General features: G+C 48.7%; 2 protein-coding genes across 2 annotated transcripts; both read right to left on the reverse strand.

The window, feature by feature from the left end:
* Positions 1 to 7,604: 7,604 nt before the first annotated feature.
* On the reverse strand, positions 7,605 to 8,516 carry LOC112454485. The gene has a single exon (XM_025015922.1). The coding sequence runs from the start codon at positions 8,514 to 8,516 to the stop codon at positions 7,605 to 7,607; it is 912 nt and encodes a 303-aa protein (XP_024871690.1).
* Positions 8,517 to 9,023: 507 nt separating this feature from the next.
* Positions 9,024 to 12,101, reverse strand: LOC112454486. Its single transcript, XM_025015923.1, has 6 exons — positions 11,997 to 12,101; positions 10,624 to 10,841; positions 10,292 to 10,543; positions 9,458 to 10,197; positions 9,290 to 9,416; positions 9,024 to 9,219 (listed from the first exon to the last, which is right to left on the reverse strand). Exons 1-6 carry the CDS (start codon positions 12,099 to 12,101, stop codon positions 9,024 to 9,026), a joined length of 1,638 nt encoding a protein of 545 aa, XP_024871691.1.
* Between the last annotated feature and the right edge of the window lie 4,977 nt (positions 12,102 to 17,078).

The raw sequence follows: 17,078 nt of genomic DNA on the forward strand, positions 1-17,078 counted from the left end.
TAACCGTCGCCATCATCCTCGTCTTCGTCCTCGTATATGTGATAAACCTCGTCGTCGGCTTTGTCATTCTGTGTTCGGTTTTTTTCTTTTACCCGTCCAGCGTCATCGGTTTGCAGTTTTCCTCTTTTCTTTTTAATTTTGTCTTTCTCACGGGCGCGACGTTCGCGATAGAGAAGAGCGGCGCGCAGATATCTGCTCACGGCTCGCAGCTCGTACGAACCTTCCGGAACGACGATTCTTCGGTCGTCCTCGCCGTAGTAGAAGCGATTGTTCGCGGACGTTGCAACCGCATGCGCCGTGTCTACTATTTGTTGGTAATGGCGACGGAGGTGCCGCATGTATTAACGCCAGACGAGAGGGACGAACGGGACGAGGAGTTCCGGAGCATGTCGGCGGGAGAAGAAACTCCAGAGAACGGGGAAGATGCCCCGGCCAAGGCCAGCCTTCCCATAGCGCTCCGAGGACGGATCACGATAGGGAGCCCAAGTCCCACGATTTTAAGTTTAGTTCTCCCATTTAATAACGAGTAAAAGATGGTTATTTGTTTCGATCTGTCCGGCGCACGTAGGACTAAGATTTGCGACAGCGGTTACAAAGTACCGAGCCTGGAAGAGTGACGCGGTCCGAACCGGGAAGTCACCAAAAGGGTGACAGGCGAAAGAGCGGCGCGAAACGCTCAACGGATCGCGAGATAGCGCGTCAGGGTCACTAGATGGTAGAAATACGCACGTCGAGAGAAAGTTAGCGACGTGGTCCGATCCGCGAGAGCGAGAAATAAATGACCGGTCGAAGAACGACGCGATCCGACCACCAGGAAGCTAGTTAGAAAACCAAATGTATTCCGCGGGGAAAAACCAGTGGGTCACCCTCAGTAGGACCTGGGACACCCAGGGAACAGGTCGCCGTCAAGCTCGGACCACCCGAACGCGAGATACGGCGACATGTCGCCAAAACTCGATAATCGGACGTCGTCCACAGGGACTAAGCCCGGAATCGAGTTAGTAGGGACCTCAATAACGAGACCCGGGGGTCGCCGTCAACGACAGACGTCGCGATCGCGACCTAGACATCTTCCTCGAGAAGTTGACCCGGGGTCACCTAAAGTGAGGTAGGAGAAGACGTGCGCACGGGTCGGCGTCGTCATAGGATCAAAATTACGGAAAGTGGAAAACCACTGTCCGGGGATCGATTCAGGGCATCGTATATATGGTACTACCAGTGGAAATTTCCACCGCGCACACTTGGTACTGCCAGAAGTTGTCAACAGCTATTGTAACTGCGTAGCGGCGAACATCTGGCGCACACCTGTGAATCCGAAAGTCGTAAACACCTATTGTTAACGCGGAGAACGAAAAATTACCGCGAGGAGAAAGCGACCGAAAACCCCGTGGTGGGGGTAACTCACCGTAGGTAGGGAGCCCGAGAGAGGAATATTTCTCGAAGCAGTCTGTCGGGAACGCTCGAAGGTATAACTTCTGTCTCGCGCGTATATCTCGGAGTATCGTTCGAATTATCGCGATCACGTACCGGATTACGAATTTAACGTACCTCAGCGCTCATAACAACCGGCAACGCCCGCGAAACGCGTTACTCGTCGCCGATACGAAAGGCGAAAGGTTTGGACGTACCGTAAACGAACACTTCGCACTTTGCGAGACGTGCGACCGCCATCTTGTGCGGAAACAACATCTGTGAACAACCATCTGTATAAATTGACAATAATGAATAAATGGAAAAATCATTTGTAATAATAAATACGTTGTTAACAATTTTTTACCTGAAACTTACCTGATCAAGCGGAGTGTCGCGCCATCTTGCGAAGGAGTCCATCCGGATCGTGAATTATCATCGAGTCTGCTTCGGAGAAGGTCATAGATGAGGACCCCGTGGCGGAAATCTAAAAAGAAACAGCATTAATTATAGTTTTGGCGACAGTTCTCACGGTGACGCGGTATCTTCTATACGCGGTGACCTTGGACAACGGTGGCAGCGGTGATCCATGACATCGGCGATGGGGATGAGGACCGTGTAGCGAAAACCTGAAAATAAAAGAGAATTAGTTAGTTAGTTGAACTTTTGATGTTGGGACTTAGCCGATCAAGCGGATGTCGCGCCATCTTGGCTCCACGTTGACACGGCCTGATGAGTGATAGCGGATATCCGAGGGGAGCCGACGCAGATGAAGACCCCGTGGCGGGAATCTAAAATTTAGAAAAAATTAGGAAATTATCGGGCACGTACTTACTTGATCAAGCGGGTGACGCCCAATCTCCGAACCTGAAGACATCGGGAGGCGATTGATATCAAGTCCCTGATAACAGGCGATGGTGGAGAGGACCCCGTGGCGGGATTCTGAAAACTGAATTATTTAAACAAATTGAGGAACCATAGAGTCATTCACTTGAAAGATACTTACCTTCTCGGTAGAAATAGGACAAACCGAGTGGCGACCGATGACTTTTAGGACATCCTAGCGTCCCCCGTAGCCTGATTACCTAGTGTTTGGTTACAACGTAACGTTCGGTATCGAATTGTACGTCTCAAAAGTCGCCAAACCCAGCTCGTATTCGCCGTCGCTCAGATCCAAAGCGGGAAAGTGACTCGCCGTGAGAACGCTGCTGATCCCGGTCAACGTGAGCGTCAGCGACATCACGGGAGAACGTCGATCGTCCGCCGCTCCCCCAATCAATCTCGCAAAGAAATCGCAGGCACAGCTGTCCGCAGATTCTCTGATCGAATGTCTGGAACGCGCGACGATTGTACGTCACGACCGCGCTCTCGCCGCCACCGAGATACCGCGCGAGATCCCTCGGCGGACGAAGATTTCCAAACGCGTCGAAGTAGATCGCCGAGTTCCCTTTTTTCGCGTAAGCGACCCAATGCGTGCCCGGGCCCACCGCGTCGTCGAGATTCACGATGCCGCACTCCGCGCGTCGCACCCTCGTTGGCAGAGCGTCGCGCATAAACACCCCGCGGAAGAACGGTATGCGTAGGCGACGCGCCGATCGATCGAGCTGCTCGTTAGTCGTGATGCCGTACGGAGGTAGATGCGCTAACGTTGCCTTCTTCCGCGAGGTTTTTTTTTCAACGACTCTCTTCGCGCCACCTCCGCGCTTCTTATATGGCGCGAGGTACAACCCGCGATCCTCCATCGCGCGATTGTGTCGCTGCAATTCGTCGAGTTGTTTTTGCGCCGCTTCGTTGGGGCTCACCGCTTTGGCCACGCCGGCCGCGTCACCGATCAAGAAACCGAGAGCGCCCAACATCGGTAGAAAGGGCAAGAAGCCGCCGCGTTTCGCCGTCGGAAGTATCCTCCGCTTCTTCCTTCTCGTCTTCGCGCTTATCCTCAATCCCGTTCCTTTCCTCGTTTTCCTTTTGCGTTCCATACCCATGCCTAGTTTCGTCTTCGTCTTCATAGCCGCCCATACGGCCGCCGCGGCGAGTCTCTCATCGGCCGTGGAATCCTTCGCGGTGACGCGCTCGCGCGCCCTCTCGGCAAGCCGTCGATCGGCGATGTGTCGCTCAGCGAGCTCGCCGCTTCGCGAATACGCGACGTCGTGCTCTCGTCACGCCGCGTCCAACGGATTGATGCCTTCTTCGCTGCGCGCTAGTCTCTTCGCTAGACGCGTACCGGGCCCGCAAAACTGATAACCGGGTATGTGCAGCTCGAAAGGAAGAGCGTTTATTGCGCGATTGAGTAGACCGGTGCCGCGCATTCGGTCGCGGTTGCGGGAGGAGGATTTATTTCTTCTTACTTCGAACGGGAAGTTGATGACTCACCGTTCATAGGGTGAAAGCGATTGCACTCGTAGCAGTCCTTGATGAGCGGCGGCGGACCGTCTATGTGCGTTCGCTGCCACGGATGATTGTAGTGTTCCATGCACGGACGATATCTCTGGACCTCGGGATCTTCTTGTATATGTTCCGGTAAACGGTCCCACAACAGGTGCACGTATTTCCCAAATTGACGCAACAGAATGACCTTCGGAACGAATTGCAACTCCTCCACCGTTAGATTGAGAATTTCGTAACTGTCCACCAATATGGGAAACACACGGATGTGAGACATCTCACCGATGCGCGCGAACGATTCGTTGCTTTTAGATTAATTTTTTTGTACGGATACGGCGACACGCTCGCGCTACTTATACCCGCGCGCGAGGCGTTTGCGCACGCGCGACGAAACGAAACGACGTCCGCGCTTCCCTCCCTTTTTCCGGCGATCGAGAGACTCATCGCGAACGAACCGAGCGGAAATCGCGCTCGCGGAAAAAACCCGAGAGAAAAAGAGAGAGAGGGCAAACATGCGATTCGTGCGACAGACGGCGACGTTAGGAGTCTCGAATTTGGATCGCAAAACGTTGGCGGAGTCGGGCGCAACCGAGAGAGGAAACAGAGAATCGCGCCGGCACGGTCCTCTCCTTCCGAACGTCGTCCGTTGCATCATTTGCGGTCCTTCCAATTGCGGTAAGACAAACGTTCTGAAACGGCTCGCCGATGACGTGGAACGTAGGGGTAAAGGACCGGGCAAGATTGACGACGACGACAGCGCTGGCTTTACGTTCGCGAAAAAGATGAAAGCGACGAAGAGAGCAAAGAAGAACAGCGAAAACGGCAACGACGACGACGACGATCCTAGCGCCGACCTGGAGCGCGATTACGGGGAGGACGACGACATATTCGACGACAAAAAGAGTCGCGTCCGGCACGGCTGAGTTCGGCTCCCGCGACGACGACCATGATGAGCTCCACGCCGATCCGCGACGATTCGGTCCAGTTTTTACCCAGAGAACGCGAGATCGTCTCGGAGACGACGATTCCGCCTCCCACGTTGGTGACGTCCGCCGGGAAATCTTAGAGTACGGCGGAAGGTCGCGACGCTCTGACTAGCCAACTAGGACCGTTAGGGCGAAAATACTTGGGCGCTCTTCTGGGCGGCGACAAAAACAAGAAAATCGACACCGTTTACGGAGTGCATTTTGGCGAGAAAGGCACGATGCTGGGTAACAAGCGATTCAAACTGAACGCGGATGACTCCATGGTCATCGACGGTGTACGGTACAAAGGCACGCGCGGCCTGTACGAGTTGATCTTCATGGGAAAACCCGACGCTAAAATCTACACGGAGAAGGACAAACTAACGTACAAGGGTATACTTTTCTCCACCAGCGCTCACAAACGCGGCAGCAAAGCCAACAATCCCGTCAAGAGCAACAAGGGACCGAAGTACAAAAATATAATAGCGCCGCTCGTAAACCTGTCTCACAGAGTTGGAACTACGAAGGGTGCCGGGCTACCGTCGGCCATGCGACTGACCGACAACGCTATCGATTACGTTCACTGGGACGATCCCAACGAGCTGGTCGATAGACTTCGACTGCTGGACGCCTCTCGTCGGGCCGGCAACGACGCTCACGACAACGAAATCCTGTCGATAATCGAGGAACTTCGCGAGGCCGGCTTCGTCATAAATTGATCGGTCGCGTCGGTCGCGACGGCAGTGCGAATCGCGCGCCCGCAGCGCAATGTCCGTGAACAAATTTGGCATGTCTCTGACGAATCGGGGCAGCGGTGACGGAGTCGACAGTGCGTCCACGGTGAGATTGCGCTCCTCGATCGAGTTCCTGCGCAAATACGCGCGCAACAACGCGCAACAACGCTCTTCATGAGCGAGGATTTTTACGACGCGAGGGAGCGCAAGATACGAAGAGTAGCCGCGCCGGAGATCGACATTGACGCGACGAACAGGAGTTACGTCGAGGACGCGATCGGACGATCGAAGAAAAGCGCGACCGAAGAATTGAATGGTAGGATAGCGGCGGTGCAAGAAATTTGAAAAGTGAAATAACGAAGTTGAGGGACGCAGCACTCCTCATTCGTTTAAACTCTTATGAAGCGGATCAGCACAAGATACGACACGTAGCCGCGCCTGAGATCGGCACCGACGCGGCGAACAAGACCTACGTAGATGGCGCGATCGGACGGCTCAAGAAAGTCGTGACCGGTGAGATCGAGAAGAAAAACGCGACCAAAGAATTGAGAAGCGGAATCGCGACGCTGAGGAACGACGCGCTCCGTTTGGACGAGGAATCCTACGACGCGAGGGAGCGCAGGATATAGCGCGTAGCCGCGCCGAAAATTGGCACCGACGCGACGAACAGGAGCAACGTAGAGGGCGCGATTGGGCAGCTAAAAAGCGTTTTAATCGAAGAGATAAAAAATAACAACGCGATTAGAGAATTGGGGGGGGGGCGGAATTGCGACGCTGAAATACGTCGCGCTCCGTTTGAACGCTCAGGATTCCTACGACGCGTCGGAGCGCAAGATACGACGCGTAGCCGCGCCGGAGGTCGGCGCCGACGCGGCCAACAAAAGCTTCGTCGAGGGAGCGATCGCGGAACTCGGAAAGACTTTGAGTGACGCGACAAAAGATTTAAAAAAGAGTTCGTTACTGTAAAAAATACCGTGGATAAGCACGAGGTTGAAATCATCGCAATCAAGACTGTTTTAAAGCTTCTCAAACAAAATGAGCGTGGAAAAACGTAGACTCGTAGAAGAATTGCACGCGCCGGCGCGAAAAAACTTTCCTCGCCGCCGCGCGCCGCGTCGTGGTGCGCGGTTACGACGACCTGTGGCAGGCCGACGTGGTCGAGATGCGCCCTCATTCGCGCACAAACGCGGGTCACAATTACATTCTGACGGTCATCGATGTGCTGAGCAAGTACGCCTGGGCGATCCCGCTCAAGAGCAAGGGCGGAAAGGAGGTCGTGACGGCTCTCCGAAAGATTTTTCGCGAGGACGCGCGACACCCCAGGAATCTGCAAACAGACAAAGGAAAGGAATTCTACAACGCCGACGTGCGCAAAATCCTCGACGGGCACAAGGTGAATCACTACTCCACGTATTCGGTGATGAAAGCGTCGGTGGTGGAGAGATTCAATCGCACGCTGAAGAACGACATGTGGAAGCTCTTCACGCTCCAGGGATCGTACAGATGGATAGACTTGCTGCTGCGCCTCTTGTTGAATTATAATCGTCGCAGACACAGAACGATCCGAATGCGTCCGGCGGACGTGATGTTCACCGTCGCCGAAAAACTGCTGCGCACGGTGTACAGTCGCGCGAAGATAGCCGCGCCGGCGAGATTTCGAGTCGACGATCCGGTGCGCGGAGCAAATTCAAAACGATTTTCGAAAAAGGCTACACTCCCAATTGGACCACCGAGATCTTTCGCATAGCTAAAGTACAAAGGACCAATCCCGTTACGTATCTGCTGAAAGACATTCGCAAAGAAGCAATAACCGGAGGATTTTACGAACACGAGTTGCTACGCGTCTCCAATCCCGACGTCTATCTCGTGGAAAAAGTCCTGCGTAAGCGCGGCAATCGAGCATTCGTGAAGTGGCTGGGAATGAACAGTTCGCACAATTCGTGGATAGATAAGGCGTCTGTATTGTAAAAAGAAATACTTAGACATTCGTAGACACGCGCATCGCGTACTTTATTGTTAATAAAAGTTTACACATTTATTGGTTTGTTTCTTACGTGTTATTGATTTTTACGATAAAACAATTTTTAAAGCGTATAATATTGTTTTTTTTTTTTTACAACGATATTCCGTAATGTCCCCACGGAAGCGTTTCCTCGCCGTTCAACGTCACGTATCGTTTGTCGTCGTGCGGACTGAGGGCTAGTTTTTGCTCCGACATGGTGTAAACCTCGTGCAGCGTCGAACGTATGCACGACTGGCGCGTCTTCAGCTCGCGCGCGTTCCGCAGACACGCTACGTAATCCTCGAACGTGATCCTCTCCGCGACTACGTTTCTCTTAACACCCTTTATTCTCTTGGTGTCGTCGCGTCCGAGTACCTTGTAAGTGTACATCTTCGCTCTGAGGCCCACGAACTCCGTCATGATCGCGCCGTTGTTCTTGTCCTTCATCAAACCGGGCACCTTCTTGTTGACGCGCGGCATACCGTGCGCGTTATTCTCCGCGTAATCGCTTGTGTCGAACCTGTGTATGTTGCGTTTCATACGCTCGTACGCGTCTTTGCACGCCAGCGAATAGATCAGACTGTCCGTATCCGTGTAAAAAATTCGACACCGGTCGCGATAGAGCGGCATCATGTAGTCGTAGTGAAACTCGTAGAGACGTGTTTTGGATATCTCGAGAATGCACATACCCACGTAAACCGGCTTGTTGAATTTTACCTCGAGCCTTCGCAGCTCGATCGCGACCAGATTCTCCGAGAAGACGCTTCTGCTGTGAAAGTTCGGCTTAGCGATCAACGCCTCCGCGCCGTATCTCCCGTCCCATCGCGTCACGAGACGCACGTCCACGTGACCGCGCACGTTCTCCATCGTCTTGCCGAAGACGGCGTTGTTCATCAGTTTGTACAAATTCCGTTTGAACTCGTTGCTCGCGCGCGTCCTAAGCGTGGTGTTCAGCTCGATGTAGACGCGAAGCCACGGCGACTGGGTGAATCGCAGAACGCGACGAACGCGCGTCAGACGCATACCTAGTCGCAGACATTGCTGCAGGTTTCGATATTGCGTCACGTAGCGCGATTTGTCGTAGAGAGTAGCGAGCAGTTTCTCCTGCCGCTTACCGGGCGGTTTGTCGCGCGTCGGGCACCACGGTTAGTCCGCGTGGGCGTCGTGCAGGTCCCGCGGATACTCGAGATCCACCTCCAGAATGTAACCGACGTCGCTGTCCGCCGGCACGGTCGTCACGTCGAAATTCTCAGGGTCGTCGAGCCACTGGAAATTCGCGTACGGCAGCGATTCGCTCATAGCCCATCCGTACAGATTGTTCACGTCGTAATACATGAGATACGTAGTGGACTGGGACGAGTCGTACGTCGGTACGTGCCTGTTGTTGGCTCGCGCGTTCCTGAGCGAACATTGACTGAGGCCGCCGCGTATTCCGCGTTCCACGAACAGCACCATGTCGATGTCGGTGAGCAGCTCGAAACGCACGCCGGTATACCTCAGCATGGCGTCCCACGTGTATCTCGGAAACGTTTAATAATGCGCGGGATCAAGCCCATAACTCGCTGAACACGCGTCTCGAAAATTTTCAAATATATCCGCCAGAAGAAGCACATCGGTCTTGAGATACAGATCGCTGTACTCGCCGAGATCTCGCACGCGAAAGCGTCGCCAGACCCTCGTCGCGTGCTCGTAGTCGCTCTCGCTCGCGGTCTCGTCGGTCAGGGAGCTGTAAAAGACCTCGCGCGGCGGAAGCTCGGTCCCGCAGTTTGTCCACGCTTAGTACGCTGTCGACGTACTCGTACGGAAATACTCCCTTGCAAGTGAGCAAATCGAGATCCTCCGCGCTCAAATCCGCGTATTCCGAACGCGTTATTCTCAACTTGTCCTTGTTCAGATAGGACGCCAGGGTTTCGATACTCGCCGCTAAAAATTTATACGAGTCCACGAATCGAAGCTTCACGTACCGATCTTATCCCCCGTCCGTCTGCGTCTCCTTAACGGTCTTCGAGAAAGATTGTAACTTTTCTTCATGAGCGGCAGCAGATCGACCCCGCTTTCAAACTCGTTCGCGATTTTCTCGACGATGAAGTACGCGTCGTAACCCGACAGATTGTGAAAGAACACGGGAATTACGTAAACGTTTCTGTACTTCAGATTGCAACGAGAATGCGCCGGACCTCTGTAGCGCCCGGTTAGGTGACAGTGATCTCGCACGCGCTTGTCCTTGGATTGGAACGATTTCCCGCACACGTGATAATGAGTCGCGAGCCGAAATTCGCTTTTCTCGTCCTCCGTAAGTTTTACCATCGCTATATTGGTGGAAAATTTATTTTTAACGCGATGCGCGAGAACGCGAAACTCGTTCACGAACCACGAAACGCAATCCTCGCCGCGACATCTGTACGCGGATGCGGTATCGTCGTAGGTGCAGCACAGATAGTAGCCCAGGCTGAACGGTACGTGACGCTGATAAGCGTATCTTTCCGTTCTCGCGCCCCCTTCAACGTTTTCCCTCTTCCGTTGTTCGAGAAGACACTCCAGATCCGCGTACACCACGAAGGGTAGTCGCTCCTTTCTGTCGTGATTGTCGAACGACAGCCACTTATCGTTCTCGTTCGGAAGAACGATGGCGCAGTCGTTCATTTGGCCGCAGTCGACGCTGTGGGCGTCCAACTTATCGCGCGTATAGAAATAGTGTAGACATCTGCGAAATAACGTGCGTGCGATTACTATGCGTACATAAAATAACACCTCGTCTTTTTCCTTATTCATGTTTTTTTTCCATTTTTTTTACCTACTGATCGCAAACGTGCTTCGCGCACCGGCTCACGGTCAATTGCAAACCCACCAATCGCGACAGATTCTTTATCCAGGCGAAATGGCCCCTGTTGACGCCGCGTAGCGTATCGCGCAGATACAGGAGATTTACGTGCCTGTCCCTCTTATCGTCGGTTAACCGCAGAAGCACGATCGCGTTGTCGTCGGCGCCCCGTCCGAACTTAGCTTTCTTTTCAATTCCTTCCCGAGTTGCGAATACGTTGATCGTCGTTCTGACGTTCGAATTTTCCGATCTTTTTTAGATCTATGGGAAAAGCCGTCGAGATTCAGCACCGTCCCGTAATCGGCATACGAGCCGCATCGTTCCGCGTTCCGCTTGGCGGGATACAGAGCAGCGACCACCACGCGCGCGAAACACGCGTCGTTCTCCGACCGCACGTTGATCACCGCCTTTTTAAGTCTTATACCTAGCGGTAATTTCATCCAACATCCCGCGCGCATGGGATTACACTTGTTCACGTTCACGATTAGGTTCAGTATTCGCGACAACGCCCATCCGCTGTCGCGTTCCTGAAATTCGTCCAACCACGTTAGAATCGCGTTGCGCACGTGCCTATCGTACCACTCGCCCAGATCGGACCCCGGGAGGAGCTATTCGTTCCGCGTAGCGATACTCTTCACATCGATCTTAACGTCCGCTACGAATTTCCCATTAAATATGACATTGACCTTCAAACACCCGTGTCCGGTGATATTATCCCGCACTTTTTCAAGCACGGTGCCCTTCGCATCGTCGAGAAATCGCGCGGGCTCGATGTACGTCGAGTTCGTCACAGCGCCGGTCAGTACGCGACGTTGGAACGCCGCATCGATCTCGATCCACGAGAAATCGTCGATGCAGATTCTCCCTCGAACCTTCCAATCGCGCTATTAGAGCCACCGCTCTGGTAACGGCTCCTGTGGTTCCTCGCTTCTTGAGGCGTTTGACTCGACGCTCCTCCCGCAGGAGCCGGAGACACTCGTCGCATCGTCGTCTCCACGCGCGGTACCCGTCCGCGTCGCGGACGTCCGCGGCGAGCAACTCGTCGCACTCTTTCCACATCGCGTCCAGAAGGGTTCACCCTCGGGAACGCTGAATTTCACTCAATCGAAAAGACGACGAGACCTGGTTGTTTGAATCAGACGTATCCTCTCTCCTCCGTACACCGTCTCGTAATAAAGATAATACTCGAGCGGCAGGCAACGCGTATAATCGTTCACCCTAACGGAGTTTGCCACCGTCGTCTCTATCCACTCTCGCTCGCGAATAGTTCGCGCTCCGATTTCCCTTCGCAGATGGTAAGTAGCCAGATTCCATCGCGCGTCCTCCTTTACCACCGACGCGCGCACGTTTGACAACATCGATGTTTCGACCCTCGCCGATTCGTCGTCCGAATCGGACAAAAACTTGGGCATGGGCTCGCGACAGCGCGGTTCGTCGTCCAATTCTGCGGACGAGTGATAACGGCGATCGTTCATTCGCAAATACGTATCGCTAATGCTACATTCGCACCGCTAACGCGTCTAAATCAAGATGCAAATCTTCATCTTCAGTCCGCCATATTAGTGTTTCAGCGTAATCAAAATATCGAGAAACCTCCGCTGAGATCGGAGATCTGCGATTCCGATTTCGCGACGAATCAGATATCTCGTTACGTCGACGCGTCGCGGATGTCTATTCCTCACGAACGGATCCTTATTTCTTGCGAGCGGTTCGCTGATTTTCACGATCGGTTTCCTGATTTTAGGATTGAACGTTGGTTTGCAAAGTTCTGCGTACTCGTCGCTCATATTACGTTAAGAGAGAAAAACACATTACGTTAAGAAAGAAAAACACTTGACTGAGGTGGCGATCGTGGCGCAGAAAGATGTGCGCTGCTCTAACGAGCCAAAGATCCGAGTTCAAATCCGACCAAAAATCGTCGGTTTTTATATGATCGCCACCTCTCGGAAGGGTTAATGGCAACCCACCGAGAGTGTATCTCGTATCTCTTGAGCACCCCTCTATATTTGAGAACTGATCCTCCAGGTTGGGGGTTAGGCGCTAGGCTACCCAGTCAGAAATGATTAGTTGATTCGACGTTGAATCAATGTCGAAAACCGAATGTCGAATCAACGTCGTAATTCTGGTCGATTCGACGTCGAAAGCGTATAAAATATCACCGACTATTCAACTTATCGTTTCAACGTCGTTTCAACGTCGAAGGTTGAAATTCGATTGAAATATAATATATTATATATTTTATATTTTTTTATATATGCAGTGTTTGTCTGGATAGGTCCTAAATATAAAATTTATATATATTATTTATACATATGTGATTGATCGCGCAATCCCGAGTCGAAATTTTACTCCTTCTTTCGACCTCATATTTTTCACATCTCAGGATTCTAAAGGATTTTGATAGGTTCTAATTGTATTGTACTTAGCTCCTACTTTGTGCCTGAAAACGGCAGAAAACGGACTGTTTCCTATTTTGAGGTTTAAAAGAGGAGTTATCGGTAAAACCCTCCTAAACCTCCTAAAACCCTCTAGATCCTACACTGATAGAAAAATGTACTAAATTTTAATTAATGTTTCCTCCAGTAGTCCTTATAAAGTATTTTTTTAATTCAGTTAATATTTTTCGAATGAAAAAAATATTCATCCAATTGAAACAAATTTTCTAAACCTAATAAAATATTTACTGAATTCAAAAGAATACTTTATTAGGACTATTGGAGAAAACATTTATTGTAGTACATTTTATTATCAATGTATTAATTTTTACTACTTTTTAAATCGTAATGAAACATGTTCCATATCACGTACATCATCGATAATTCATATAGTATAGGTTTTGGTAAATTTAGCAACGAGATACGGTTGTGACTTTGACTTATGTTGTCGTATCTCGTTGCTCTGTTAAATGCAATATTTATCTAGATTTATTATTTAGAATCTAAGATTTTTAATATTAAAAAAATATTACCGCAAAATATTTTATAACATTGTTAATTTTAATTTTAATTAATCACAATTTTAATTAATCAGATACATATAGACATACATGTATCACAATTAATAATGTTATAAAATTTATATAATAAATCTTTTTTTTATTAACCATATGAAACACAACTTAAATAAAAACTCCACTGCAAGTCACCGATAATATACATGACATAGAGCATGTTAATATGATAATGTGGTAAATAGCATATGGGGGGAGAGTCAGAAAAAATCTAAGAGATCGCACACGTTTGTTTCTAAGGTACAAAGGAACATATTTATTTGTTTACACTTTTTTATCTACTTGTTCATGTACTCTTGCATACTATCTAAATTAAACTCATATTATATCATAACAAAAAAAGAATTTTTTTAACTATTTAAAACAATTAATATATGTATTGTATCTTAATAAAAATTAAAATTAAAATTTAGTTTCAACAAAATTAAAATTAAAATTGAAAAATGTCTTGATACTGATTGTGAGTATCTTAAATAAATGAAATATCTTAATACTAATAAAACTTAAAATTAATACCTTAATACCAAATAACTAATCGCATATCACAAATGCCATTTAACAAATAATATTAATAATACGGAATTAAGGAGTCTGGATTACCGATTGAAATCAAAGTAAGAAAAGAAAAGAGAAGAAAAGAGAGGGGGGCCTCTGCATTTGTCTACGAGATAAATTTTAGGGCCAAAATATAAACCAGAGTAACAAGAATAAGAGCAATTCCAAGATCTCAAGACGAGATTAACCTTACAGAGCTCCTTATACTACTACGAACAATGTCGATCTTCCAATATGGCGTCCCAAATGAGAATATCGGAAGGGCCCTGCTCGCTGGACCGGACTCCTCGCCTTAATTCTCCCTCTCGGGTGCGAGCTGCCGCAGCTCTCCTTTTCCTGGCGGTGAGCTCTCCTTGGGAAGTCGAATCTCGCTCGGTTGGTCTCCAGAATATGTGCCGCTTAGCTCAATCAGTTACGAAAGAAGGAAAACGTACTCGTCTCGTCCGAAGAAACGCAGCAAGAGCGGCCATGACACTGAACTGACTGAACGAGAGCGAGCCGAGCGAGGAAGGAGTGGGGGCGCTTTGAAAGTGGCGACTCACGCGTCGCGCCATCTACATCTGAATGAAACGATCGGGCGTTTGCAAAACGCGAAGGAATTTGAGCGCAATATCTGAAGTAAATATTAAATTAATATTAAATAAATGTTAAATAAATGTTTCTTTAAATCATTATTGCAAATAAATAATTAATGTAAAATAAATATTACATTACTGTCGAATAAATGTTAAATAAATGTTTTTTCAATTCATTATGGCAAATAAATAGTTAATGTAAAATAAATATTAAAATTGTAACGATGCACCCCCACACATGCATCATTCCCGGCAAAGAACTGCCGGATGCCGCCCGACGATCTCCATCGGGCGAGGAAAGGGCGCGGTGCGCCCACCTTATTTTTAAACAACTTAACTTCGGTCGTGTGCGCGGCACTCCGCCGCACCGACATCTTCCCGGGTCTCCGACAGAAACCGAGGGGAGCCGAGCGCCCCCGAGCGCGAGCACGCTTATCGCCGCGCCGATTCCGCTCCGCTCCGCTGGCGGCGCGGCTCACGCGGGAACCGGCTTCCCCTCCCTAGCGTACCACCCGGGCGAGTATAAAAATACCGGCGCCGCGACAGATAGACACACTTCGATCCGAGTCTAGCTACATATGCTCCGCTACCCTCGGAGACGAGTACCTTTCCGCTTCCTAGGCCAGCTTGCGAAACGGGGTCCAGCGTTCTGAGCCTCGTTCAAGAATTCTTGAGCGCTGACCGCCTTCCTACCCGGAACACCCCGTCTGCCACGGTAACCAGGGGTCGAGCGTGCCCGGCCTCTCGACAAGGATTCTTGCCGCCGGAACAGTCGGACCTCCTCGTCAACCGATCGACCAGCCTACCCCCTGGCCGTTCGTTTTCCTTCCCACCGCGCCGCGTAATTAACACCGGACCGTATCGCGAGAAAGAAACCGCGCCGGATAATATACACGCGCCCGCGCCGCGAATCTCGCGCCGCGGGCCGACCAGCCATTGGCCGGCTTAAAGGCCCGTTCGCACGCGTACCGCATCGCGCCGGTACGGACCACCGGATTCGCGCCCGCCGCATAAACCGAATGCGTTCCCGAAAGTTGTAAATATCGCGACCGTCTTATAGAAGATAATCCGCCCGCGTCCGCCGCATAAACCGAATGCGTTCCCGACATTTGTAAATATCGCGACCGCCTTATAGAATATAATCCGCCCGCATCCGCCGCATAAACCGAATGCGTCCCCGAAATTTGTAATTATCGCGACCGTCTTATAGAATATAATCCGCCCGCGTACGCCGCATAAACCGAATGCGTTCCCGAGACTTGTAAATATCGCGACCGTCTTATAGAATATAATCCGCCCGCGTCCGCCGCATACACCGAATGCGTTCCCGAAATTGGTAACTACCGCGACCGTCTTATAGAATCTAATCCGCCCGCGTCCACCGCATACACCGAATGCGTTCACGAAATTTGTAACTATCGCGACAGTCTGTTGTAATTGAAACACCGAAATAAACCACGTTCCGTATCGAAACTGCCTTCTGTCTCTGGGCCTACCATCGAACTCCTGGTCCGGCGAGCTAGTCCGCGTTCGATATAAACAGCTAAAAGGCAGGCCGTTACAAAATAATGTCGAATAAATGTTAAATAAATGTTTTTTTAACTTATTGCAAATAACTTACTAATGTAAAACAAATATTAAATAAACGTTTAATAAATATTTTTTCTAAATTATTACTTCAAATAAATAATCAATGTGAAATAAATATTTAATAAACATTAAATAAATATTATTTTTACAATGAATTGTACAAATGTATAATTAATAAAAAATGAATATTAAAAACACATTTAAAAAACATTGTCTGCTGATTGGGCAAGAGCTTGAATAAATAAATACCAGTCCATATTCAATTATCGTAAATTTAGTAATATGTAAATATATGAAGATAAGTAATTATAAGAAGTAATAACAAAAAAAAAGATGTTTTGTAATATTTTTGTATATATTTAAAATTTCCTACCTTTAGTTGCACATATACGCATGCGTACTCATACATACACACATTCTTTTAATTTTATTTTGAATTATTTTAATAAATAAAGAAAAAAGAGAGAAAGAAGGAAAAAATAATATAGAAAAATACAATTTTATATAAATAATTATTTATACGTCATATATAAAATAATTTTTTTTAGTTATCAATAATAAAACTATTATTATTAACCTAATAAAATTCCTTTTAATTTTGTTTTTACTATTTTTGATTAAATTAATAAATAGAGAGAACCGTTATTATAAACATTTATTATAAACGTTATTATAAACGTTTAATAAATCATATATAATATTTAATCGAAAATATAATAAACCTATAATAATAAAAATAAACTAAATGCAATAAATAAATTAAGAAAACGTTAGGAACATTAAAGTAGGAGCATGATTTCTTTTCAAACAGAATTGTCAGATTCTAAATAGGAGCCAGAGGTTGAAGAGGTTCAAAATAGGGTGATGTGACTGCTTATAGTATCAAAGTAGGTATTAGGTCGAACATTTTGGTCGAAAATAGGTGTTATATTGAACATTGAGGTCGAAAATAGGAGAAAAATTTCGACTCGGTACGCCATTTCTTAAACGTCCATAAAATTATTTTGTACAATTTACATAAACAATGTCGTAAT

This window comes from Temnothorax curvispinosus, unplaced genomic scaffold (assembly GCF_003070985.1).
Source record: "Temnothorax curvispinosus isolate PA1 unplaced genomic scaffold, ASM307098v1 QBEX01005085.1, whole genome shotgun sequence".
In the NCBI taxonomy this organism is placed as follows: domain Eukaryota; kingdom Metazoa; phylum Arthropoda; class Insecta; order Hymenoptera; family Formicidae; genus Temnothorax; species Temnothorax curvispinosus.